This window comes from Sphaerodactylus townsendi, linkage group LG15, assembly GCF_021028975.2.
Source record: "Sphaerodactylus townsendi isolate TG3544 linkage group LG15, MPM_Stown_v2.3, whole genome shotgun sequence".
Lineage (NCBI taxonomy): Eukaryota > Metazoa > Chordata > Lepidosauria > Squamata > Sphaerodactylidae > Sphaerodactylus > Sphaerodactylus townsendi.
This window is the reverse complement of record NC_059439.1, coordinates 37,716,487-37,740,564: the sequence shown is the minus strand read 5'-3', so window position 1 is coordinate 37,740,564 and position 24,078 is coordinate 37,716,487. Positions and strand designations below refer to the sequence as shown.

At 55.0% G+C, this 24,078-nt stretch overlaps 1 protein-coding gene across 1 annotated transcript in view; it reads left to right on the top strand.

Moving 5' to 3' along the window:
* Positions 1-24,078, top strand: part of DNAH2 (dynein axonemal heavy chain 2) — a 139,805-nt gene that overhangs the window by 92,083 nt on the left and 23,644 nt on the right. Inside the window, exons 47-70 of the mRNA XM_048517805.1 lie at positions 693-845; positions 1,113-1,204; positions 2,725-2,895; positions 3,041-3,293; positions 4,629-4,733; positions 6,924-7,112; positions 9,255-9,340; positions 10,268-10,398; positions 12,052-12,195; positions 13,220-13,387; positions 13,481-13,641; positions 13,750-13,889; positions 14,461-14,608; positions 14,709-14,848; positions 14,967-15,177; positions 16,601-16,717; positions 17,397-17,538; positions 18,200-18,369; positions 18,526-18,642; positions 19,807-19,971; positions 20,709-20,834; positions 21,095-21,243; positions 21,401-21,467; positions 22,976-23,126. Of these exons, the coding sequence (XP_048373762.1) occupies positions 693-845; positions 1,113-1,204; positions 2,725-2,895; positions 3,041-3,293; positions 4,629-4,733; positions 6,924-7,112; positions 9,255-9,340; positions 10,268-10,398; positions 12,052-12,195; positions 13,220-13,387; positions 13,481-13,641; positions 13,750-13,889; positions 14,461-14,608; positions 14,709-14,848; positions 14,967-15,177; positions 16,601-16,717; positions 17,397-17,538; positions 18,200-18,369; positions 18,526-18,642; positions 19,807-19,971; positions 20,709-20,834; positions 21,095-21,243; positions 21,401-21,467; positions 22,976-23,126 (3,496 nt within the window). The remainder of the gene's footprint in view (positions 1-692; positions 846-1,112; positions 1,205-2,724; positions 2,896-3,040; positions 3,294-4,628; positions 4,734-6,923; positions 7,113-9,254; positions 9,341-10,267; positions 10,399-12,051; positions 12,196-13,219; positions 13,388-13,480; positions 13,642-13,749; positions 13,890-14,460; positions 14,609-14,708; positions 14,849-14,966; positions 15,178-16,600; positions 16,718-17,396; positions 17,539-18,199; positions 18,370-18,525; positions 18,643-19,806; positions 19,972-20,708; positions 20,835-21,094; positions 21,244-21,400; positions 21,468-22,975; positions 23,127-24,078) is intronic.

The window sequence follows — 24,078 nt, the reverse complement described above, 5'->3', positions numbered from 1 at the left end:
ATGGGTTCTGTTTTTATGTAACTAATATTTAAATTATGTTTTAATGTATGTTTTAACCTTGTTGTAAACCGCCCTGAGCCCTCAGGGGGAGGGCGGTATATAAAATTAATAAATGAAACGAAAATGAAATGAACATAAAGCAGCCCCGTGTGCGATCAATTGACCTAGAACCCTCTGGATACTCTCGTGTCCCAGAGCCCCCTGCCTGAAGTGCCGTAGCTCGGCCACCAAGTTCTCAAGGGCTATCCCTGTAAACCTGCTATTTACCCAGGCAGGGCCTTTGCAGACTTGGGGGAACACTCGCGCCTCCTGAGCTCACCAGCCAGCAGCATTTCTGGGCCTGGGGAGACTCACGGGGTTGGGGCTGGGGGTGGGGAGATGAGGAAGTGCTGTTTCTCACCAGATTTGGCGTTAATTTGCTGCCAGGTGTGATTGTGGCCACTGGCAGGGTCGGCTTTAACAAGGGGATCAGACAGGATAACGGAGGACAGACAGGTTTGCCACTGTCTATGGTGGTTCATGGGGATCTCCGCATCCAGAAGCCAGGAGGCAATATCAGGGGGAGGCCTTGGCCTCTGTGCCCTGTCGCTGGCCCTCCAGAGGAACTGGTTGGTTCCCGCGCGAGACAACAGGCTGGACTAGACGGCCCAGTGGTTCTTCAGAGGTTCTTACGGCGTGCCTTTCCCCTCCAGCTGAATCCTGCCGACGTCGACAACTACCTGACGGTGGTGGAGATGTTTTTCATCTTCAGTATGATCTGGTCCTTGTGTGCGGCGGTGGACGAGGAAGGCAGGAAGAAGATTGACAACTTCCTGCGAGAGATAGAGGGATCCTTCCCCAACAAGGTCACTGGCGTTTTCTTTTCTGGTCCCGGCCCTGCTGGTTGGGACAACCAACTAGACTACCAGAAGGAGGATAATTGGAGATGAGGGAAGAGAAGGGCTCGTTTACCCCTCGGGCGTGGCACAGTAACCGCAGAAAGCTTTGGCAATAATCCCCGTCCAAAGACCAACCCAAATTTTGCTTTCCTGGAGGGTCGGGGGGCTGTCTTTTTTGCTTGGATCTTGTGGCTTGTGGACGCTCACCTGACCGACTGCCTTTCCCACTCCCAGGACACCGTCTATGAGTACTACGTCGATGGCAAACGGAAGCAGTGGTCCTCGTTCGAAGACAAGCTCCCCAAAATGTGGAGATACCCGTCCAAGTGAGCGAGCCGTCCTGCATCTGGTCCCGTCGCTGCTGTCTGAGCTGTTCTGGGTTACAAGGGGCAGAACTTAGGCTGGGCGTGGTTCAGCCCACAGAATGCAAACCTGGTCATGTGACTTTTCTGTTTCAAAGGAGACCACGGTCTGGTGAAGGGGGTGGGGTGGAATCTGTTCCGCTCCTAGGGAGGGCAGCAGGCACAAGTTCTACAAAGGACAGCATCCTTCTCTTGCATTTATTTACTTATATCCTGCCGTCTCTCCCCGCCGGGGACCCCAAGCGGGTTACGTCGTTTTCTTCTCCTGTATTTTATCTTCACAACAGCCGTGTGAGGAGTGTTCAGCTGGGAGAGCGTGGCTGGCCCAAGCTTCCATGGCATGAGAGGGGGTTCGAACGTGGGCCTGCCAGAGGCTGGTGCGACGCTCTTTCCCGCTACGTCGCACGGGGCTCTCTTGCAGCCCTGAAAAGCCGGGCGCAGCTGTGGGTTTTTCTCCCCGGAGCTGCTGACCTCCCACCCCCACTCCCCAGCACCTCTGAAACCTGCACTTGCTTCCTTGCTGGCGGCCTGCAGCCTGGTTTTGCATATGGCCGTGGGGTCACCCGGCTGATCCCCGTCGTTCCAACCAGTGGTTCAAATCCATTTCCTGCTCCTCCCTAATCCGATCAGTGGCCTGAAATGACTGAAATGTGGTCCCAAAGCTGCCATGGGCTGCTGGCCGCCTGTGTCGAGAGCTGGTGGTGTGTGGGGGGGACGAGGCTTCATTAGCAGTGGCTTCATGCCAAGCTGTCAGGCTCCAGCGGGGATGGCAAGAGCCAGAATTGTGCTGTGTGTGGACATCTTCCTGCATTTAGTCCGACATCCTTCGCAGGGATGTGACAGCCAGCTTGGGAAAACTTAGTGCGTGTGTGTGTGTGTGTGGGGGGAATTAGGGGAAGGACCATGGCATGGCTTTGCATGCTGGGATCTCTAATTAAAAGGGCCAAGTAGTAGGAGAGGGGAAAGGCTTCCACCTAGAGAACTGTGCCAGTAGACCAGAGGTCTGCAACCTGCAGCTCTCCAGACGTTCATGGGCCACAAATCCCATCAGCCCCTGCCAGCATGGCCATTTTGTAGTCCATGAACATCTGGAGAGCCGCAGGTTGCAGACCCCTGCAGTCGACAATCGTACCAATGATGTGGTTCACTGTAAGGCAGCTTTGTGTGTAAACGTCGGGGAGAGGCTGTGTGGCTTAGTGGTAGAGCCTCTGCTTCGCATGCAGAAGGTCCCAGATTCAACCCCAAGCATCTCAGGAGAAAGGATCAGGCGCTTGGTGTCTCTGCTTGAGACCCCGGAGAGTAGCTGCCAGTCTTAAGTAGGCGACGCCGGCCTTGATGGATCAATGGTCGGATTCAGCAGAACGCAGCTTCATGGATGGGTGTGCTCATGTGTGTGACCTGCTCGTTCTCTTGGGGTCAGCGCCATGGGGAGGGATCCAGAGCCATGACTGAAGACTGATCCTGGGCCTCCCCTCTCTCCCCAGCGCCCCCTTCTACAAGATCATCGTCCCCACCGTGGACACCATGCGCTACAACTACTTGGTCACCGCTCTTGTGTCCAACCAGAACCCCGTGCTGCTGGTTGGCCTGGTGGGGACAGGGAAGACCTCCATAGCCCAAAGAAATTGCCACAGTCTCTTAGACAGCACCAGGAAGTGGGCCCGTGCCCCGACCATGGCAGCATGTCCGCTCATGGAGTAGCAGACCAGGAAGGCGGAACCGTGCGCTCTTTTGGGGAGGCTGCACTGCAGTGGACCGTCCTCACACCTGTAGAAGAGATCTTCACTCTTTGTCTTAAAGTGCCCTGACTGCCTCGCTTCCCACACAGACGACCTCAAACAACGTCCAGAGCATCATCGAGAGCCGCGTGGAGAAGCGCACCAAGGGTGTGTACGTACCGCTGGGTGGGAAGAGCATGATCACCTTCATGGACGACCTGAACATGCCTGCCAAAGACCTCTTCGGCTCACAGCCGCCTCTGGAGCTGCTCCGCCTCTGGCTGGACTATGGCTTTTGGTATGACCGGACCAAGCAGACCATCAAGTACATCAGGGTGAGTATGGGGCGGGGGAGGAGCTTATTCTTCCACCCCATCCTGCCAGGGCATCTCCCACCGTCGGGCAAGATGGGCTATGTCCTTTGAAACACTTGACAGCTGTCCTAAGTTCTACTTAAACCAGCAGCCTACAGATAATGCTGGCCTCCACCCGGGCCAGGGCTTTTCTGAAGCCCTGGCCCTGCCTCCCGGTGAGCCACTCTTCCCTCCCAACTGTCAAGACCCTTCCGGGATCTTGGGGAGGATTCCATGAGGAGCCTGGTAAGACCGAGTTGTTCCACCGGGCTTTTGGGGAGGCCAGCCATTGATGGTGAGCGCCCTCCTTGCCTCTCCCTTTTTAACACTCTGGGAGTTGTGACACCTAGATCTACCGTCCCCCTCTCTGGGAGGGTTTTGTTGATAGTTTTAATACTGGACGCCGAGTGGTTTTTGTAGAACACTGTAATTTTATGTTTTTGATGATGTTATTTATATTAATTATTCATTGTTTATGTAATATTAATTTGTTGTTCACTGCCCAGAGCCCTCAGGGGATGGGGCGGTATATAAATATGATAATAAACAAACAAACAAACAAACACATGTGAAGCTGCCCTGTATTGAATCTGACCACAGGCCCACCAGAGTCACTCCTCTTCACTCAGGCTGGCCACTTCTCTCCAGGGTCTCGGGCTGAGGTGTTTCCCATCAGCTACTACCTGATCCTTAATTGGTGGTGCTGGTACTGGGGATTGGACCAGGGACCTTCTGTGTGCAAAACAGATACTCAACCACTGAGCCGCAGTGGCGTAGCGCCAATGGGGAAGGAGGGGCAACGCCCTGCGGCAGGGGCGCAGTTCCCCCTTGCTCCGCCCCTGCTGAGCCGCAGGTCCTCCCGCCCACCTCCTCCCTCTTTGGGGTGTCCAGGTGACTTGCGTTGGCTCCCTCGTGGTCTTGGGCCACTTGGCGGTCTACAAGCCCTCTCTTATTTGAAAACCTGGCGACCTACAAGCAGAGCAAGTTTGTGCCTGGAATAATTCTCTTTCGTCTCTCCTCCGAAAGAGCTGGTGTCTCTGAATTTCAGGAGGGGGAGAGGAAGACGGGGCCGGGCGCGAGAGGCGGCGGCATCGTCTCCCGGCAGAAGCAGCGTGGCACGTGCCTCCGCAGCTATTACAACCTCTGCTTCCGCGCAGACCCGATTTGTATGCTGGCTGCCTCGCCCCCCTCCCTCTTCGCGGGGTCCCTCCGGACCATTTAGCAGTCACGCTACTAAAACACTTTTGTGGAAAGCGGGGCGGAAGAGGCCTTTGTTTTCCTTTGGTTTTGATCCGTGCCTGTTTGTCTCCCCCTCAGGACATGTTCCTCATGGCAGCCATGGGGCCCCCCGGAGGAGGCCGCACCGTCATCTCCAGCAGACTTCAGAGCTGCTTCAACCTCATCAACATGACCTTCCCCACAGTAAGGGCTGCTTAAGCATGCCGAGCCAGGGCAGGCCGGGACGCCCCGGGGCTGAGGGCTAATCAGGCGGCTGTGGCCGGAGACGCAGCCCAGACCCTCCCCGCTCTCTTGGGGGGCCCAGCCAGTCACCCCGCAAGCAGCCTGGAGGGCTCGTCCAGTTGGCCTTTTGGCTCTGGGAGATCAAGGGGGGAAATGCTGCCTGCGTCGCCTCTGTGGTCCAGAGTCCCAGGCAGCCTCGTCTGCGCCGCCAAATGCTGAGGTTGGGAAAAGTAAAAAAGGGGAGTTTTGCAGCCCTTTGCAAGACGGAGCGGCCCAGAGTCCTCCGGCACCCGAGGCAGGGAATCCAGCTGGCGTTCCCTTGGGCAACCCTGAACGAACAAGGAGAGGGCTCCTGCAGGAAGGCCCTCGGTGCACGGAAATCCCACGATGCATCCCCTTTTGTTTCAGGAGGGGCTGTGAAGGAGGCCCTCTGCCTTCCGCCCGCTCGCTCACTCGCTCCTTGAAACCACCTTCCCTTACCTCAGGGTCTGGCTGCTTGAAGCAGGCTTTGAATTTGAACGACAATCCGTATAGTAGTACTAGCCCTTTAAAGTAGAACACTTTCAGATAGGATGCTTTAAAACACTGGATGGCTCTTTAAGATATAACACTTCAAGTGCTCTCTGGCACTTGAGATCCCACGATACCGAGAGTACCAGTAAGTTGTGTGTGGCAGCATTGTGGCTTTAACCCCTACCTTGCTCCACAGATTGTCCTTTGCGCCTGACTGCCAGGGGGTGGAGCCTGGAGAAAGAGCTTAGGGAAGGTGTGCTGGGAGGAAGCCATGTGGGCTAGGGGTCTGCAACCTGTGGCTCTCCAGATGTTCGTGGACTACAATTCCCATCAGCCCCTGCCAGCATGGCCATGAACATCTGGAGAGCCACAGGTTGCAGACCGCTGCTCTTGGCAGAACTGGGATTGCAGGCTGGCTCCTGAGGCCACCCAGCATGACTCCGGGGCTTCTGACGAGCGCAGGCCGGCTGAGGGGGAGGTTGAGGGATGGCCTTAGAACATAGAAGGAGCCTGCTGGGTTCAGACCAGGGTACATTTAGTCCAGCACTCTGCTGTCCCGAGTGGCCCACCAGGTGCCTTTGGGGAGCTCAGGAGGTGTTAAGCAATGGCCATAAGAACATAAGAACAAGCCTGCTGGATCAGACCAGAGTCCATCTAGTCCAGCTCTCTGCTACTCGCAGTGGCCCACCAGGTGCCTTGGGGAGCTCACATGCAGGAGGTGAAAGCAATGGCCTTAAGAACATAAGAAGGAGCCTGCTGGATCAGACCAGAGTCCATTTAGTCCAGCACTCTGCTAATCGCAGTGGCCCACCAGGTGCCTTTGGGAGCTCACGTGCAGGAGGTGAAAGCAATGGCCTTAAGAACATAAGAAGGAGCCTGCTGGATCAGACCAGAGTCCATCTAGTCCAGCTCTCTGCTACTCGCAGTGGCCCACCAGGTGCCTTGGGGAGCCCATAGTGCAGGAGGTAGAAAGCCAATGGCCTTAAGAACATAAGAAGGAGCCTGCTGGATCAGACCAGAGTCCATTTAGTCCAGCACTCTGCTACTCGCAGTGGCCCACCAGGTGCCTTTGGGAGCTGACGTGCAGGATGTGAAAGCAATGGCCCTAAGAACATAAGAAAGAGCCTGCTGGATCAGACCAGAGTCCATCTAGTCCAGCACTCTGCTACTCGCAGTGGCCCACCAGGTGCCTTTGGGAGCTCACGTGCAGGATGTGAAAGCAATGGCCTTCTGCTGCTGCTGCTGCTGCTGCTCCTGAACACCTGGTCTGCTAAGGCCTTTGCAATCTCAGATCAAGCAGGATCAAGATTGGTAGCCATAGATCGACTTCTCCTCCATCAATCTGTCCAAGCCCTTTTTAAAGCTATCCAGGTGAGTGGCCACCACCACCTCCTGTGGCAGCATATTCCGAACACCAACCACACGTTGCGTGAAGAAGTGTTTCCTTGTATTAGTCCTAATTCTTCAACCTCATCAACATTGTTGAGCTCCTGGTTGCCTGTCAGACAGGATGAGGCTCCTGGCAAAGGCCAGGAGGGTCCCAGTTGGCAGCGGAGCTCCGTGGACGTGATTCCAGACCCAGAACTGGTCCAGCCCCCTTCCCGTGCCCTTAGCTTTCCCCTCCACCTTCTCACTCAGGAGTCCCAAATTCGGCGCATCTTCGGCACCATGATCAACCAGAAGCTGCAGAATTTTGACGAAGGGGTGAAGCCCATCGGGAACATCATCACCGAGGCGACCATGGAGCTGTACAACAGCGTGGTCCAGAAGTTCCTCCCCACCCCAGCCAAGATCCACTACCTGTTCAACCTGCGGGACATCTCCAAGGTGCCTGGGCGGGGGTAGTGTGAAGCCGGGGAGGCTTTCCTTGGGTGCGGAGGGCCTGGGGCAGTGTGTGTGTGTGTGTGGGGGGGGGCTTGTCTGCAGGAATCACACCATTTCCCCCCTGGTGACGTCCTCTTCCCTTTTGAAGTGACTCTTGCTCATGAATGGAAGGCAAGCACAGCTGTGCTGATGGGCCTGTATATATGGGGAGGGGGGCTCTTACCCACTCCTCCCAGGCTCACTCTGCCTCAGGCAAGGAAGCAAGTCCTTTTCAGCTGTTCGGGGGGGGGGGGGGGGAGAGTCTGGGCAGCTGCTCTTTCCCCCCCGCAGCCGCTTTGCGTCTTCGTAACATCCTCATTTCCTTTCTCGCTCAATGTCGCGGCTTCCTCTCGGCATCAAAAAAGCCCTTCTCATGTGTTTCTGCACCTTCTCAGTGGTGGCATCTGCTGAAGTCTTAGACAAGGAGAGGGGCTGTGCACCTTGGCACTCGACAGCCCTGAATCTTGTGAGGCGCACGCAAACCGAGCTGCGTCGCTTTGTCTCCCCCCCCCCCCCCCGGCACGGAATTCTGACGCTGTGGTTGTGGAACAGGAGCTGTGCTGCGTGGCCGCCTCCCGGCAAGGGTTAAAACTCCTTGCGCTCTTGTGCACACAAGCCACCGCTGCAAAGCGGGCCCCAGGGCCGGGAGCATTAGGATTCCGAGCGCGCAGGTCTCTCTCCCACCAGCGCTGCCGAGCGCGCATCAAACGGGCACGGCGGCTTTGGAGATAGTTTGAAGACATCAAATATCCCTAAATGTTTGTCCCCGACCCGAGCCCGGAAGCTCTCATCGCGCACATCAAACGCCACCAGGTTGCAAACAAGCCAGACTGGTTCTTTCCGTTTTCTGCCCCCTCCCCTGGTCTCTGCACGGTGGTAATTGGAAGGGACAAGGGGGCTATGCCCCTCCCTGGGCTGTGTCATTTTGGAAAACGCTTTGACCAACAGGAGCCTGACCCGGGGGGTGGGAGGGGTCACTGGCCGGCACATGGAAGTGTTAGCATTGAGGGTGCCTGTGGGTGCTTTTTGCCTAAGAGCCCGCGTGGCGTAGTGGTTAAGAGTGGGTGCACTCTAATCTGGAGAACCGGGATTGAATCCCCGCTCGGCCACTTGAGCCGTGGAGGCTTATCTGGAGAACTAGATCAGCTTGTGCACAGGCCAGCTGGATGGCCTTGGGCTAGCCACAGCTTTTTGGAGCTCTCTCCCACCTCACAGGGTGTTTGCTGTGTGGGGTCTAGGGGAAGGGAAAGGAGATTGTAAGCCCCTTTGAGTCTCCTTCCAGGAGAGAAAGGGGGGACATGAATCCAAACTTTTCTTCTAATCTGTGACTGTCCTGATGGCTGTCCCTGGTGCATCTGTTGGGGATGCTATGGATGAGAAGCAGTCAGTGTCCAGTTCGCCCCCTTGAGCTCCAAATAATAATAATAATAATAATAATAATAATAATAATAATAATAATAATAATAATAATAATAAAGAAGAGGAGGAGGAGGAGGAGGAGTTTGGATTTATATCCCCCTTTCTCTCCTGCAGGAGACTCAAAGGGGCTTACAATCTCCTTGCCCTTCCCCCCCTCACAACAAACACCCTGTGGGGTAGGTGGGGCTGAGAGAGCTCCGAGAAGCTGTGACTAGCCCAAGGTCACCCAGCTGGCGTGTGTGGGAGTGCCTGGGCTAATCTGAATTCCTCAGATAAGCCTCCACAGCTCAGGCGGCAGAGCTGGGAATCAAACCCAGTTCCTCCAGATTAGATACACGAGCTCTTAACCTCCTACGTCACTGCTGCTAAGGAGATAGGTGGATAATAAAAAATAGAATTTAAAAAACGGAGGCCTGTGATCGATCCCCTCTCTTTGAACATGCACCTGAAGCTGTTTTACCCTGAGTCCGACCCTTGACCCTTTATGGTCCGTACTGTCTGCACAGATGGATGGTGGCTCTCCGGGGTTTTTTGCGGAGGTCTTCCACATCACCCACTGCTAGATTCTTTAATTGGAGGTGTGTGTGTGTGGGGGGGGGTTCGAACTTGGGGCCTTCTGCATGCCAAGCAGCACCTCTTCCACTGAGCCCTCACCCCTTCCCTCCTTCTGTGCCCTCCCTCGCTCAGGTGTTCCAGGGCATGCTCCGAGCGCACAAGGATTTCCACGACACAAAACCCAGCCTGACGCGCCTGTGGATTCATGAGTGTTTCAGGTAGAGCTGCTCCGACGACCTCTTCCGCCGCTTGGGATGATGAACCGTTGCAGTGCGATGGGCAGGGTGTTTGGGTCTTCTGATTCTGGGTTTGAACTGGGCATAAAAGCCTGGTGATCTCCTGACAGGTGTAGGGCGGCAGAACATAGCCCTCCTGCGGGGAGTGGCACGAATGGGTGTGTTCAGCCTCTTGGGAGGACTCCTGAGCTCTCTCCTGGGCATCCAGAGATGCCTTAGTTCCCAAGGAGAGCCTTAGTTCCCAAGGGACAGGAGCCCCCAAACACATGGACTCCTTCACCTCTCTTTTAAATTTCTGGGCGTCATGATTAAAGAGGACTTGACCTGGGGCGTACAGACTGCCGCGGTGGTTAAGAAGGCCCAGCAAAGGCTGTACTATCTGAGACTTTTAAGGAAACAACAACTGAATGGAAAACTCCTGGTGTCCTTTTACTGCTGTGCTATAGAGAGTGTCTTAACCTACTGCATCTGTGTATGGTTCTCCAGTTGCACAGTGGCAGATAGGAAGGCGCTCCAAAGGGTGATCACTCCTGCACAGAGGATTATCGGCTGCTCTCTCCCCTCCTTGCAAGAACTCTATAATTCCCGAAGCCTAAAGAAAGCCCAAAATATTCTGAGAGACCCATCTCGTCCAGCACACTCTCTTTTTGAACTGTGACCATCCGGCAGACGACACAGGTCTATCAAAACTAGGACAGAGAGGCTTAGAGACAGCTTCTACTCTAGAGCTGTGGCGATGCTGAACTCCGTGGCTTCGTGTGGATGTGTTTGGGGCTGTGTAGGGATGGGTGGAGGAAGGGGGAAGTGAGGATGGGGTATGAGTCTGAAATGGTGTGCATCGAGGAATGCTGCTGTAAATTTAGTTGTGCGTGCACAATGACAATAAAATGCTTGTGCTTATGATTCCAGGGTCTTCTCTGACCGCCTGGTGGATGCTCAGGACGCGGAGGCCTTTACTGTCCTCTTGAGTGAGAAACTGGGCACTTCTTTTGACCTGACCTTCCACAACCTGTGCCCCAACAAACGCCCTCCTATCTTTGGTACGTGCCAGCTGTTCCCTGGGACTGGGGGGAGGGGGGGCAAGGTAGGATTGGGGTGTGTGGACTGTGTCGGGGAAGAGCTATCTGGTAAAGAATGCCTGGGACTAGCCTGAGGTCTGGTGCTTTGAGAGGCAGCTGCATGCTCCTTTCCTCTTGACCCGTTCTCCATCCTAGTCCATTCCAGTCTTGGTTGGGGCAGAGAGGGGTCATGGGCAGAGAGTGCCCGGAGGCTCCCTGCACCCACTGTTAGCCTCTCCTCCTTGCCCACATGTGCCTGTACCTCCTGCCATGGGCTGCTGGCGTAGCTGCCGTGGAGCAGCAGTGGCGTAGTAGGTTAAGAGCAGGTGCATTCTAATCTGGAGGAACCGGGTTTGATTCCCCGCTCTGCCACTTGAACTGTGGAGGCTTCTCTGATGAACCAGATTAGCTTGTGCACTCCCACACATGCCAGCTGGGTGACTTTGGGCTAGTCACAGTTCTTCTGAGCTCTCTCTGTTTGTTGTGAGGGGGGGAAGGGCAAGGAGGTTGCCAGCCCCTTTGAGTCTCCTTACAGGAGAGAAAGGGGGGGGGGATATAAATCCACATCTCTTCTTCTCTTCTTGTCTCTTCCTCTCCCCAACCGTGGTCACAACTGCCTGCACTGGCTGCGTGCCCTTTCCCCAGCGGTGGTGGGTGCAGTCAGGAGTGCCTCTTCCCTGGCCACCTGGAATGGCCACGCTTTGTGCTGCACCCGCCCGCCCTTCCCCAGCAGTGCCAGGCAGCCTCTGCAGCTGGGAAGACGGGCAGCAAAGCGCTCCCAAACAGGCAGCAGGAGGGAGTCAGGGCAGGTGTCAAACGACTCGCGGGAGCAGGGAGTCAACAGCTGTGGGCCCCGCCAGCATCCACGGGCCCTGGCAGCTGCCCCACCCCAGGGTGTGCCGATGCCAGCCCTGAGTGGGGAGAAAGAAAGGAGGGTGCAAGGAGAGGGCAGTGGTGCCTAGTGTTTGCAGCTGGAGTGGATGGGAGGTGTCTGATGTTCCTAGGCCAGTGGTGGTGAACCTTTGGCACTCCAGATGTTATGGACTACAATTCCCATCAGCCCCTCCTCCTCCCCTGCCAATTGGCCATGCTGGCAGGGGAGGAGGAGGAGGAGTAGTTTGGATTGATATCCCCCCTTTCTCTCCTGCAGGAGACTCAAAGGGGCTTACGAACTCCTTGCCCTTCCCCCCTCACAACAAACACCCTGTGAGGTGGGTGGGGCTGAGAGAGCTCCGAGAAGCTGTGACTAGCCCAAGGTCACCCAGCTGGCGTGTGTGGGAGTGTACAGGCTAATCTGAATTCCCCAGATAAGCCTCCACAGCTCAGGAGGCAGAGCTGGGAATCAAACCCGGTTCCTCCAGATTAGATACACGAGCTCTTAACCTCCTACGCCACTGCTGCTCCTAGGGGCTGATGAGAATTGTAGTCCATAACATCTGGAGTGCCAAAGGTTCGCCACCACGGTCCTTGGCCATCGGGGTTTCCAGTTCTGCTTCTGGCAAGGGGGTTGCTTGTTTCTTGGCCAGGCCACTAAGAGATGGGATGATTGTGGCAGAAGGGGATCTTCGTGGGATCGTGTGCGGGAGAGGTTGCCCGTGTCTGCTCCTCCTGGGACTCTGTGGTGCTTCTTTCCAGGGGACTTCATGCGCAACGTGTACGAGGACCTTACAGACATGACTGTTTTGAAGGCGGAGATGGAACGGGCCTTGGGGGACTACAACCGGACCCCAGGGGTGGTGCCCATGAGGCTGGTGCTCTTCCGAGACGCGATCGAGCACAGTGAGTGAGAGGGTGCCGCCCAGGGAACCCCCTCCCTCCCCACCTCCGGGCTATTCCTCTGTCCCAGGCTTCTGTGCTGCTGCTGCACGGTCCCGCCAATTACTCACTGCCCCACTGATCAAAGAAGCTTGTCTGGTGGGCACTCGAAGGGAGGTCTTTTCAGTTGCAGCCCCGTGATGATGGATTCTCCATTGGTCAGTTGTCCTTTGAATCACCTCCCCAGAGAGGTGCTCTTTCCCCACTCATTCCCCGCAGCAGTGGCGTAGGAGGTTAAGAGAGCTCGTGTATCTAATCTGGAGGAACCGGGTTTGATTCCCAGCTCTGCCGCCTGAGCTGTGGAGGCTCATCTGGGGAATTCAGATTAGCCTGTGCACTCCCACACACGCCAGCTGGGTGACCTTGGGCTAGTCACAGCTTCTCGAAGCTCTCTCAGCCCCGCCCACCTCACAGGGTGTTTGTTGTGAGGGGGGGAGGGCAAGGAGATTGTCAGCCCCTTTGAGTCTCCTGCAGGAGAGAAAGGGGGGATATAAATCCAAAACTCTTCTTCTTCTTCTTCTTCTTCTTCTTCTTCTTCTTCTTCTTCTTCTTCTTCTTCTTCTTCTTCTTCTTCTTCTTCTTCTTCTTCTTCTTCTTTCTTCTTCTTCTTCTTCTTCTTCTTCTTCTTCTTCTATCTTTAGGAGGTAGGTGAAGACTCCTTGATTTGGAACCGCCTGGTTTTTATTTATTGGCAGTCCTAATTGAGACTTTAAATGGCAGTTTTTAATGTATTCTTAATAATCGTTTCATTTATGTTGTAAGCCACCTGGAGTTCTGCATTGATACACATGTATTTATACACATGTGTGCATTTATACATACGTGCATACCTGCCAACAAATAGGCAGGTGGCAGAAAGGTCTGAACAATGACTGGGGACCGCTGTTCCATCCTCTGAATAGAATTGTAGCTGGAAGGGAATACGGTGCAGGACCGTTCCCTTCCGGCCTTGTTGCGACCGCGTGATGCCCATTGGTGTTTCCTGCAGTAACTCGCATCGTCCGTGTGATCAGCCAGCCCCGTGGGAACATGCTGCTGGTTGGCATCGGGGGCAGTGGGCGCCAGAGCCTGGCCCGCCTGGCCTCGTCCATCTGCGAGTACTACAACTTCCAGATCGAGGTCTCCAGGCAGTACCGCAAGCAGGAGTTCCGGGAAGGTGAGCGAGGGCTCGGCCGTCGGGCCTGGAGCCTCGTGGGCCTCCTCCTCCTCCGCTGCTGGCCGACCCCCTAACTGTCGATTCTCCCTGCAGACATCAAGAGGCTCTACCGCCAGACAGGGGTCGACCAGAAGCCCACCACCTTCCTCTTTGTGGACACTCAGATTGCGGACGAGTGCTTCCTGGAGGACATTAACAACATCCTCAGCTCCGGGGAGGTGCCCAACCTCTACAAGCCGGATGAGTTTGAGGAGGTGGGTGCAAAGATCCTCGCTGACGTTTTGAGGAAGGGAGTCCTTGTTCAGTCCTTGGGAGACGGTACCAAACTTTTCGTAGTTCCAGGCTCCTCTTTCTGCCCCCAGATCCAGAACCACATCATAGACGCTGCCCGGGCTGAGGGCATCCAGGAGAGCCAGGACAGCATCTTTGCCTACCTGATCGAGAGGGTGCGGAACAACCTGCACGTGGTGCTGTGCCTGAGCCCCGTGGGCGATCCTTTCAGGTGAGCTGCGTCCGGAAGGTCCGGCTGCCAGCTGAGCAGGCGAGCGGAGACATTTTGCTTGGCACAACAGCGCCCCCTGGTGGGCAGGAGCATCTGAAGGCTGAGACTGGCTGTTGACGGATCGGCCTGAAACGAGAGAGATGGGAAGGGGGAGAAAGGACGAGAACAGAGGGTGGCAAGAGGAAGAAGAGTTTGGATTTATATCCCCCCTTTCTCTCCTGCAGGAGACTCAAAGGGGCTTACAGTCTCCTTGCCCTTCCCCCCTCACAACAAACACCCTGTGAAGTGGGTGGGGCTGAGAGAGCTCCGAGAAGCTGTGACTAGCCCAAAGTCACCCAGCTGGCGTGTGTGGGAGTGCACAGGCTAATCTGAATTCCCCAGAGAAGCCTCCACAGCTCAGGCGGCAGAGCTGGGAATCAAACCCGGTTCCTCCAGATTAGATACACGAGCTCTTAACCTCCTGCACCACTGCTGCTCCTCCTATGCCACTGCGGTCAACCCAAGGCCAGGAAGGGCAGGAACAGAACAAGGCCGGGCAGCTGCTCACCCAGGCTGGTCTGCTCTGTCCCAGGAACCGGATCCGCCAGTACCCGGCCCTGGTGAACTGCACCACCATCAACTGGTTCTCCGAGTGGCCGAAGGAGGCCCTCTTGGAGGTGGCTGAGAAGTACTTGGAGGGCGTGGACCTGGGAACCGTGGAAAGGGGGAGCCTCGATACGGTGAGGAGCCGTGGCCACCCCTGAAGGGGGAAGGGGCTAGAGGTGTCGCTCTTCCCTCGGCAGAACCGGAGGGCCTGACCTCCCTCTCCCTCTGGCTTAGATCCACAAGCGAGTGGCCAGGATCTTTGTGACCATGCACTGGTCCGTGGCTCAGTACTCCCAGAAGATGCTGCAGGAGCTCCGGCGCCACAACTACGTCACCCCCACCAACTACCTGGAGCTGGTATCCGGCTACAAGAAGTAAGGGGGTGTTTCCTGCTCTGTGGGAGCCGGCAGAGTGAGGGAGAAGGCCTGACCTGCATGAGAGTCGGGGCTGGGTGGAGACGGCCGCAAACATCTCCCGATGTCCTCCCAACAGGCTCCTGGCGGAGAAGCGGAAGGAGCTGTCGGAGCAGATCAACAAACTCTGCAACGGGCTTTTCAAGATCGACGAGACCCGGCTGAAGGTCCAGGTGATGACGCTGGAGCTGGAGGAGGCCCGGAGGAAGGTGGCCGAGTTCCAGAGGCAGTGCGAGGAGTACCTGGTCATCATCGTCCAGCAGAAACGAGAGGCCGACGAGCAACAGAAGGTGAGGTGACCGGGCTGGCTGGCTGGCTGGTTCCTCCTTGAGGAGCCAAGCAAGGGACCCCAACCTTTCTGGGCCCCAAAAGGGATGGAGGAGCCAGAAGGGAGAAGGAGAGAGAGAGAGAGAGAGAGAGAGAGAAAGCTGGGATCCTGTCAGCTGAGGATCTGAACCTTCAGAGAAAGAGAGAATGGAGAGATGCCGCCTCAAGAGTTTGCTTCCTTGTGCGTAAGCAGGCTAAACTAGCGAATGTGTGGAGATAAGGATTTGCGCCTCCAGAGTTTTAGTTGGGGCAGGCTAACTTGGAACCCCAATTTCTGAGGGAAACTAGGGAGACACTTGTGGGTTTCCGAGGACTCTACAGTAGAGATGCTCTACAAGACAAACAACTTGCTTCCATTCAGAAATACTCCCCATGGTTCTCCTGCGTCAAAAAGAACAAATGTTATGCACAGTATCTCACAAATCTCAAGGAAGCAAACCTAAGGAAATCATTCACTTCCCTGAGATATCAGACGTTTAAATCAGAACAATTACTGGGGAGATATGCTAAAACACCAAAAGAGCTAGGTGTATGCAGATGTAGTTTAAATCAGAGTGACGACATAATACACTACACACTTCATTGCCCTTTTCACTCTGCTATCCGCAACAAATATATCAATGATATCCTGTCAGGCCTGACAGGTAGGGAGGAAGAGAAAGTTTGCTTTCTGATGGCGGACGTGTATCCTGAGGTTACATTTAAAGTAGCGATATTCATGTTTTTAGCAGCGAAAATCAGAGAACGTTTAACTGATGTTCAAAACATACAAGCTAAGTTGTAATAAAGGTGGTTAAAAAAACCACCTTTATAATTACAATCGGATCCTGCTGTGTGTGGATATATGATACTTGCTTTGGTGGTTTAACACTATTGGAATTGTGGTGCTTCTACACTCTAAAGCTTGAGAAAATCCTCACAATGTGTTTTATATTTTTTTAAACTGTGGGGAGTGGGGCTATGGTTGAAGTATCTGTTTATATGTGTATGACCTGTGGCTAATAAACATTGATTGACTGCTTTCCGAGGAGAACTCACATTTCCACTGAGGTTCCTGAGGCTGAGGGAAGGCCAATATTTACCTCAAGAACGCACACTTGGCTGCTCACTGCTCCCTACGCCTCAAAGTTATCAGCCGTGTTAACCAGTTTCTGCTCTCTTTTCTGAATCTGCCTGATTCTTCTGTCCTTGGAAGTAAATAAAAGTCACTGTCCTTTTTCGGTTTCCCTCCCAGGTGCTAGACCTATTTTACCCAGAAGCCACTTGGGTTAAGTCTGTCAGGTGGAGGGCTGGAGTAGAGATCCCACTGGTCAAGTTTTATATCGGGCTCCGTCTATTTAGGCCTCGTGTTTAAGGCTTTGACCTCACCTCCGCTCCTCCCTGCAGACGGTGTCCGCAAACAGCGAGAAGATTGCCGCCGAGGAGATCAAGTGCAAAGCTTTGGCTGACAATGCCCAGAAAGACCTAGAGGAGGCCTTGCCTGCCTTGGAAGAGGCCATGAAGGTAGGCCAGGAGCAGAGGGCCCCAGAGAGACTGGCAGAGTTGGCTGGCAGGACACAAGCCAAGGGGCAGGGTTCATTCGTGCGCAACGGCCAGCAGAGTTCCTTTATTAGCAATGTGCGTGAGGACAATAGTGTTGGCAGATTTTAAAACGGCCGGTGGCGTTCCTTTGCTCAACAAACCTGGCACTGGAGAAGAGAAATGAAAAGAGCTTCTGGGCTTCTCTTGTCTCTCTGGCTTCCCCTTTTCTCCTGCAAACCATCCCATGTTGTGGGTTTTCTGGGTTGTATGGCCGTGTTCCAGTAGCATTTTCTCCCGACGTTCCGCCTGCATTTGTGGCTGGCCTCTTCAGAGGATCTCCTCTGAAGATGCCAGCCACAGATGCAGATGAAACATCAGGAGAAAATGCTACTGGAACACGGCCACACAGCCCGGAAAGCACACAGCACCCCAATACTGACTTTGTTAGACATGTGGGGTGACTCAGTACAGACAGCTTCGTATGTGTTCACATGCGTTCAGTCCCTGAAAAACTGGACTCCACCAGTTTGTGGTGGTGTTTGATGGTTTGTGTGGCCTGCATCGATCTCTTCCCTTTGCGCCAATGCATTCTGCCTCCCCTGAGGCTCACCTTGTGGGGCAGCCGTTCCTGAACAGCCCCCTCCTCTTGCCTCCTCCCCAGGCCTTGGAGTCCCTCAACAAGAAGGACTTGACTGAGATCAAGTCTTACGGCCGCCCGCCCACCCTGGTCGAGACAGTCATGCAGGCGGTCATGATCCTGCGTGGCAGCGAGCCCACCTGGGCCGAAGCCAAGAAGCAGCTGGGTAAGGAGAGGCGGAGGAGCCCCAGTTAAAGGGAGGGGGCAGCTTTTGGGGGGAGTGGGCTGCCCTGATAGCAGAATCCGGGAGTAACCGAAAGGCTCCAAAACCTTGGAGAACAAGCAATGCACAGACTGGTTTTTTCCCTTGCAACAGCCCGCTGTTCGTTCATTTGAATATTTATACGCTGCTTTTCTTCCCAGAGGGGAACCAGAGTGGTTTGTCACACCGTTCTCTCTTAATTTCCTCTTTACTCTCTCGCTAACCTTTCTGTGAGGTAGTGTCGGTCGAGGTAGTGGTGGGATTCAGCCGGTTCGCACCACTTCGGCAGAACCGGTTGTTAAAACGGTGCTTGTAAACAACCAGTTGTTAAATTATTTGAATCCCACCGCTGGGTTGAGGTTGTACGGCTAGCCCAATTGGCCCTGTTGGCAGGGGCTGATGGGATTTGTTGTCCATGAACATCTGGAGAGCCACAGGTTGCAGACCCCTGGGCTAGCCTGAGTTCACCCAGCAAACTTCCCTGGCATCTCGAAGGATCTTAGTCCCCCCAGATCTTAGTACAGCTCTCTAACCAGCACACCGCACGGGTTTCCTGGCCATGGGGGAGGTGGGGTGGCGCGAGGGCTCTTGTCCGGCTTCCCTGAGCCCCGCCTGCCTTCTGCAGGTGAGCCCAACTTCATAAAGCAGCTGGTCTACTTCGACAAGGACAACATCTCCGACAAGGTGCTGAAGAAGATCAGCGCCTACTGCTCCCAGCCAGACTTCCAGCCGGACATCATCGGGCGGGTCTCGGTGGCGGCCAAGTCCCTCTGCATGTGGGTGCGGGCCATGGAGGTGAGGCCTGGCGTGGGGCGGGAGCCTCCGCAAGAGTCCACCGACGGGGGGGTGGGGGGGGATTCCTGGGAAGGAACGGCAGCGGCACCCGGCGGGAGAGGAAGAAGGTGGTTTCTCTCAGCCGCCTCAGGTGGCTCCGTGTTGTCTTTCTTCCAGATGTACGGCCGCATTTACCGCGTGGTGGAGCCCAAGCGTGCCCGCATGAACGCCGCCTTGGCCCAGCTGGCGGAGAAGCAGGCAGCTCAGGCAGAGGCGCAGGAGAGGCTGCGGGAGGTCAGTCTGCTTCAGAGGAAGAGCCGGGCACGTGGCTGGGCTGTCGCAGCGGAGGGCGGGTGTCCTCTGACCCCAGCACAGAGAGATCCTGATCTTCCTGCTGTTGCATTCCCTATTATAATTCTCGCACAGGATCCCCAGCATGGTGCCAGCATGGTGCCAGCAATTTATTAGTGGTCCCTGGCCCCTCAATGATGCGGCTGGCCTCCTCGTGGGCCAGGGCCTTTACGGCTCTGGCCCCGGCCTGGTGGAACACCCTCCCTCCAGCTGTCCGGGCCCTACCAAACAGATGCTCTAGCTCCAAGCCCCAGCCTCTCCCTATTGGCACCCTAGAGCTGTGGTGGCGAACCTTTGGCACTCCAGATGTTATGGACTACAATTCCCATCAGTGAGTTCCGCAGGGCCTGTAAGACGGAGTTGTTCCGCCGAGCCTTTTGAGGAACCAGCCACTAAAATAGTGCCCCCCCCCCCCCCCACGGTTGGCTCTTTACATCTGGGCCTATCATCTTATGGGACTCGCCGCCCCTCTCTCCTGGGGAGGATTTTAACAAAGGGGATGGCCGGACACCTTTTTAGCATTCTTATCGCTGTTTTAAAGGTTTTAGTAATTTATTTATAACTATATTTTATGTTGTACACCGCCCGGAGCCCTTTGGGGATGGGGCGGTATAAAAGTCCGATTGATTGATTGATTGATTGATTGATTGATTGATTGATTGATTGATTGATTGATCGATTTAGATAGATAGATAGATAGATAGATAGAGAGAGAGAGAGAGAGAGAGAGAGAGAGAGAGAGAGAGAGAGAGATATTCCGGCACTTGCCAAGTGTTTTTAGAAAGCGGGCAGGGCCAGGTGGGGCTTTTGCCCAGCAAGCTGTCTGACTGGCTGTGCAGATTTTTTAAAAAAATATTGTCGCCAGAGCACAAGGATCCTAACTGTGTGACTGAAGGTTACCTGCGGCGGCCATTTTGTGGCTGGCCCTGCCTCCCGAGGAAGCCGTTTTGTGACTGCCCTGACCAGGCTGTTTCAGGACTCTGGAGGTGTTTGTGGGCTCAAAAAGGTTGGGGAGGTCTCTGGGCGCCTCGCCCTTGTGCGTTTGCGGAGACCTGCCTCCCTTCCGCCGGGGCCCACCTGTAAGGTCTGTCCCCCTCACCTGCTCAGGTTGCTGAGAAACTGGAGATGCTGAAGAAGGAGTACGAGGAGAAGCTGGCCCAGAAAGAGGAGCTGCGCAAGAAGTCGGAGGAGATGGAGATCAAGTTGGACCGGGCAGACAAGCTGGTCTCCGGCCTGGCTGGAGAGAAGGTCCGATGGGAGGAAACAATGAAGGTGGGGTCGAATCTGGAGCTCTTTTATCCCCCCCCCCCCACCCGAAGAAGGACTACCGTGCTTAGCGAGGGGCAGGAAGTAACCCCCTCAGGCATCACTTCAAGGGCCAAGTTTACTTTTGGCCGGCATTTTTCACGAACCAAGGAAGGCCAGCTGAAGGCTGGAACCAGAGGTGGGATCCAGCAGGTTCTCACAGGTTCCCGAGAGTAGGTTACCAATTATTTGTGTGTGCCGAGAGGGGGTTACTAATGGGTGATTTTGCCTCGTGATTTTTGCCTTAGTGACGCCCCTCCTCTCAGCAGTAGTGTGCAGAACTGGAAGCAGTCTAGCAGGAGGTGCACCGGCGTGCGTGGCAGCCTGCGCCTGCGTGCATTCGTTTCCCGCCCAAGGACTGGCGCAGCGGCTGCGTCCTTGCCACAGCCCCGCCCAGGAATGCCCCGCCCCCGGAATGCCCGGCCATGCCCCCGTCGTGCCCCGCCCAGCCCCATTGGCGCTATGCCACAGTTTGAATCCCTCCACCATGGGAACCTGTTACTAAAATTTTTGGATCCCACCACTGGGTGGAACATCTGCTTATTCGGAAAGTCAAGGGGAAGGCACGGGTGGTGGAAGATTTCTGATATCCCAGGAGCTTCCCAGTAAAGCGGGGCACAGTCTGATGGGAAGGGAAGCCCCTCGCAGCCGAGGAGGTGAGATGTGGGGTGCAGGAGACAATCCCGCCTGCTTCCCCCCTTTAGGGCCTCCAGGAAGACCTGGGTTACCTGGTAGGGGACTGTCTGCTGGCGGCGGCTTTCCTGTCCTACATGGGGCCCTTCCTGTCCGTTTACCGGGACGAGATTCTCTCGCACATCTGGATCAGACAGGTAACTGTGGCCAGCGCGATGCCTCGTTTCGGGGGCCCTGCTGTCCCCCTTGGAGGGAAGGGCACGGGGCATGTTTTGAAGGGTGCCCCAGAGGCGGTGGTCTGCTGTGCCCGAAGAGACTGGGCTGTTGGCCCTTGACGTGCTGTCCGGAGCACCTGGGCGTCTGTTTCTGAGTCTCCTGCACACCTGAAACGTTGGTCTCTGGCAGTGGAGCAGGGGCCTGCCTGCACCTCGCTGATCTTTCTGCTCTGTGCCTTCAGATCCGGGAGCTCCAAGTGCCCTGCTCTCCCGGCTTCACTTGCGACAACTTCCTCTCCAACCCGACCATCGTGCGCACCTGGAACATCCAGGGGCTGCCCTCGGACAACTTTTCCACCGAGAACGGGATCATCGTCACCCGGGGCAACCGGTGAGCACAGGCCTTTCCCAGCCCTTAGGGGGAGCACGCTTCTGCCGCCAGCCCTGGCCGCTTCACCTCTGCGTCTCCCTGCCCCTCCTTGGGAGCCCGGAGGGTCCGGTCGTGAGGGGCTGAGGGGACCCCGCTGATGTCCGGCTCCTGTCGTTAGGTGGCCTCTGATGATTGACCCGCAGTGCCAAGCCACCAAGTGGATCAAGAACATGGAAGTCAAGAACGTAAGGAGGAACTGGTGTCAGCTCAAGGAAGTCCAAAGGGGGCAGATTCCTCTCTGGGGTATTTGGGGGGGGCATTTCTTTGGATACCCGTGCCTCCTTACGGTGTATCAAGCTCTGTTTAGTGTAAAAAAGGGCAGCAGCGTCACCATCTTTCCCATCCCCTACGCCCTGACCTTTTAACTGGAGAGACTAGCGATCGAACCTGGAACTCTTCATACCAAACAGATGCTCTAGCTCCAAGCCCCAGCCTCTCCCTATTGCAGTGATGGCGAACCTATGGCACGGGTGCCAGAGGTGGCACTCAGAGCCCTCTCTGTGGGCACATGCAAACAGAGTGCCCCCTCCACACATCTAGGCTGGGTTCGATTATTAGCATTAAACCCAAGACCTAGTTTTGGGGAAGTAGTGTAGGCAACCCTGTTAAGCACTGTTAAACTAAAGCACAATCCTTTACCTGGGAGTAAGCTCGATTGCTGGCAATGGGGCTTGCTTCTGAGTAAACCCTCCTAGGGTTGTGATTCACCCGTTGGAAGAATTGCACAGTTGCTTCAAAGCAAAGCCAACAACTACCACCAAGCTTACTCCTCAATATTCTGGTTAAATTGCCGGGTTGGCACTTTGCGATAAATAAGTGGGTTTTGGGCTGCAATTTGGGCACTCGGTCTTGAAAAGGTTCGCCATCGCTGCCCTATTGGCACCCTAGAACATGCAACTTAGATGAACAACGCAGCCCTGATTTCCTGCGTCATGCACACCCTTCTCCCCCAAGGCACCACATTCACCCCCTCCTTCCTGCCCTCCTTCCATGTTGCCCCCTCTCTGACTCTTCCCCTCCCCAGCCCACCCTCCGCGGCAAGTAGTCCATCTTTCCTGCAGGCGGCGCTAGGGGAGCTAGGCAGCAGAGGGTTCCAAGGGCCCTCCTGGACTGCGGGGGCTGATGCAGGGCGAAGGAAGTTAAAAGTTCGTGTATCTAATCTGGAGGAACCGGGTTTGATTCCCAGCTCTGCCGCCTGAGCTGTGGAGGCTTATAATTCAGATTAGCCTGTGCACTCCCACACACGCCAGCTGGGTGACCTTGGGCTAGTCACAGCTTCTTGGAGCTCTCTCAGCCCCACCTACCTCACAGGGTGTTTGTTGTGAGGGGGGAAGGGCAAGGAGATTGTCAGCCCCTTTGAGTCTCCTACAGGAGCAGCAGTGGCGTAGGAGGTTAAGAGCTCGTGTATCTAACCTGGAGGAACCGGGTTTGATTCCCCGCTCTGCCGCCTGAGCTGTGGAGGCTTATCTGGGGAATTCAGATTAGCCTGTGCACTCCCACACACGCCAGCTGGGTGACCTTGGGCTAGTCACAGCTTCTCGGAGCTCTCTCAGCCCCACCCACCTCACAGGGTGTTTGTTGTGAGGGGGGAAGGGCAAGGAGACTGTAAGCCCCTTTGAGTCTCCTGCCGGAGAGAAAGGGGGGATATGAATCCAAACTCTTCTTCTTCTTCTTGTTCTTCTTCTTCCGGCAGGGCCTCAAGATCATCGACTTGCAGATGCCCGACTACTTGCGCATCCTGGAGAACGCCGTCCAGCTGGGCATTCCCGTGCTGCTGCAGAACGTGCAAGAGGAGCTGGACCCCCCATTGGCCCCCATCCTTAACAAGTCTGTCACCAAAGTGGGTGAGCTTGGGGAGTGCGGAGCCTCGGAAAAGAGGGGGGTCTCCTGGAATCCCTCCCAACCTTTTATACAGGCGTGGGGAGAGATGTGAAGAAGAAGAAGAAAGAAGAAAGAAGAAGAAGAAGAAGAAGAAGAAGAAGAAGAAGAAGAAGAAGAAGAAGAAGAAGAAGAGGAGGAGGAGGAGGAGGAGGAGGAGGAGTTTGGATTTATATCCCCCCTTTCTCTCCTGCAGGAGACTCAAAGGGGCTGACAATCTCCTTGCCCTTCCCCCCTCACAACAAACACCCTGTGAGGTGGGCGGGGCTGAGAGAGCTCCGAGAAGCTGTGACTAGCCCAAGGTCACCCAGCTGGCGTCACCCAAGGTCACCCACTCAGGCGGCAGAGCTGGGAATCAAACCCGGTTCCTCCAGATTAGATACACGAGCTCTTAACCTCCTACGCCACTGCTGCTCCTATCCTCAATTGAAGGCCCTATCCTCAATTTTTTCCCCCATTGAAAAACAGGAAATTGCAGGGAACACTGAAAAGAATCCTATGAAACATTTGCTCTTTTAAGAAGTAGTGAAATGCATCTAAAGACAGGGTGGGCGCGCTGTAGACGTGTACAGTTTTTTAATCCGAGATGCATTTCTGCACCTAGACGGAGATGGTTGCCGTTTCTCTCAAGCGATGGCTACACTTATTCATTCATTCATTCATTCATTCATTCATTCATTCATTCATTCATTCATTCATTCATTCATTCTGGTTGGGGTTTTTTTGAGATTTATTTCAACCAAAATGATACAATACAATAAAATTGCGTTTCATTTATACATCAACAATTATTACAGTACATATATATTGACGTTCAAAAAAATTATTATTAATAATAGAACAGTGTATAGTGAGTCAAAAGAGTAGAAGAAGAAAATAATAATAATAATAATAAAAAAACAGATTATCGTCCAGCAA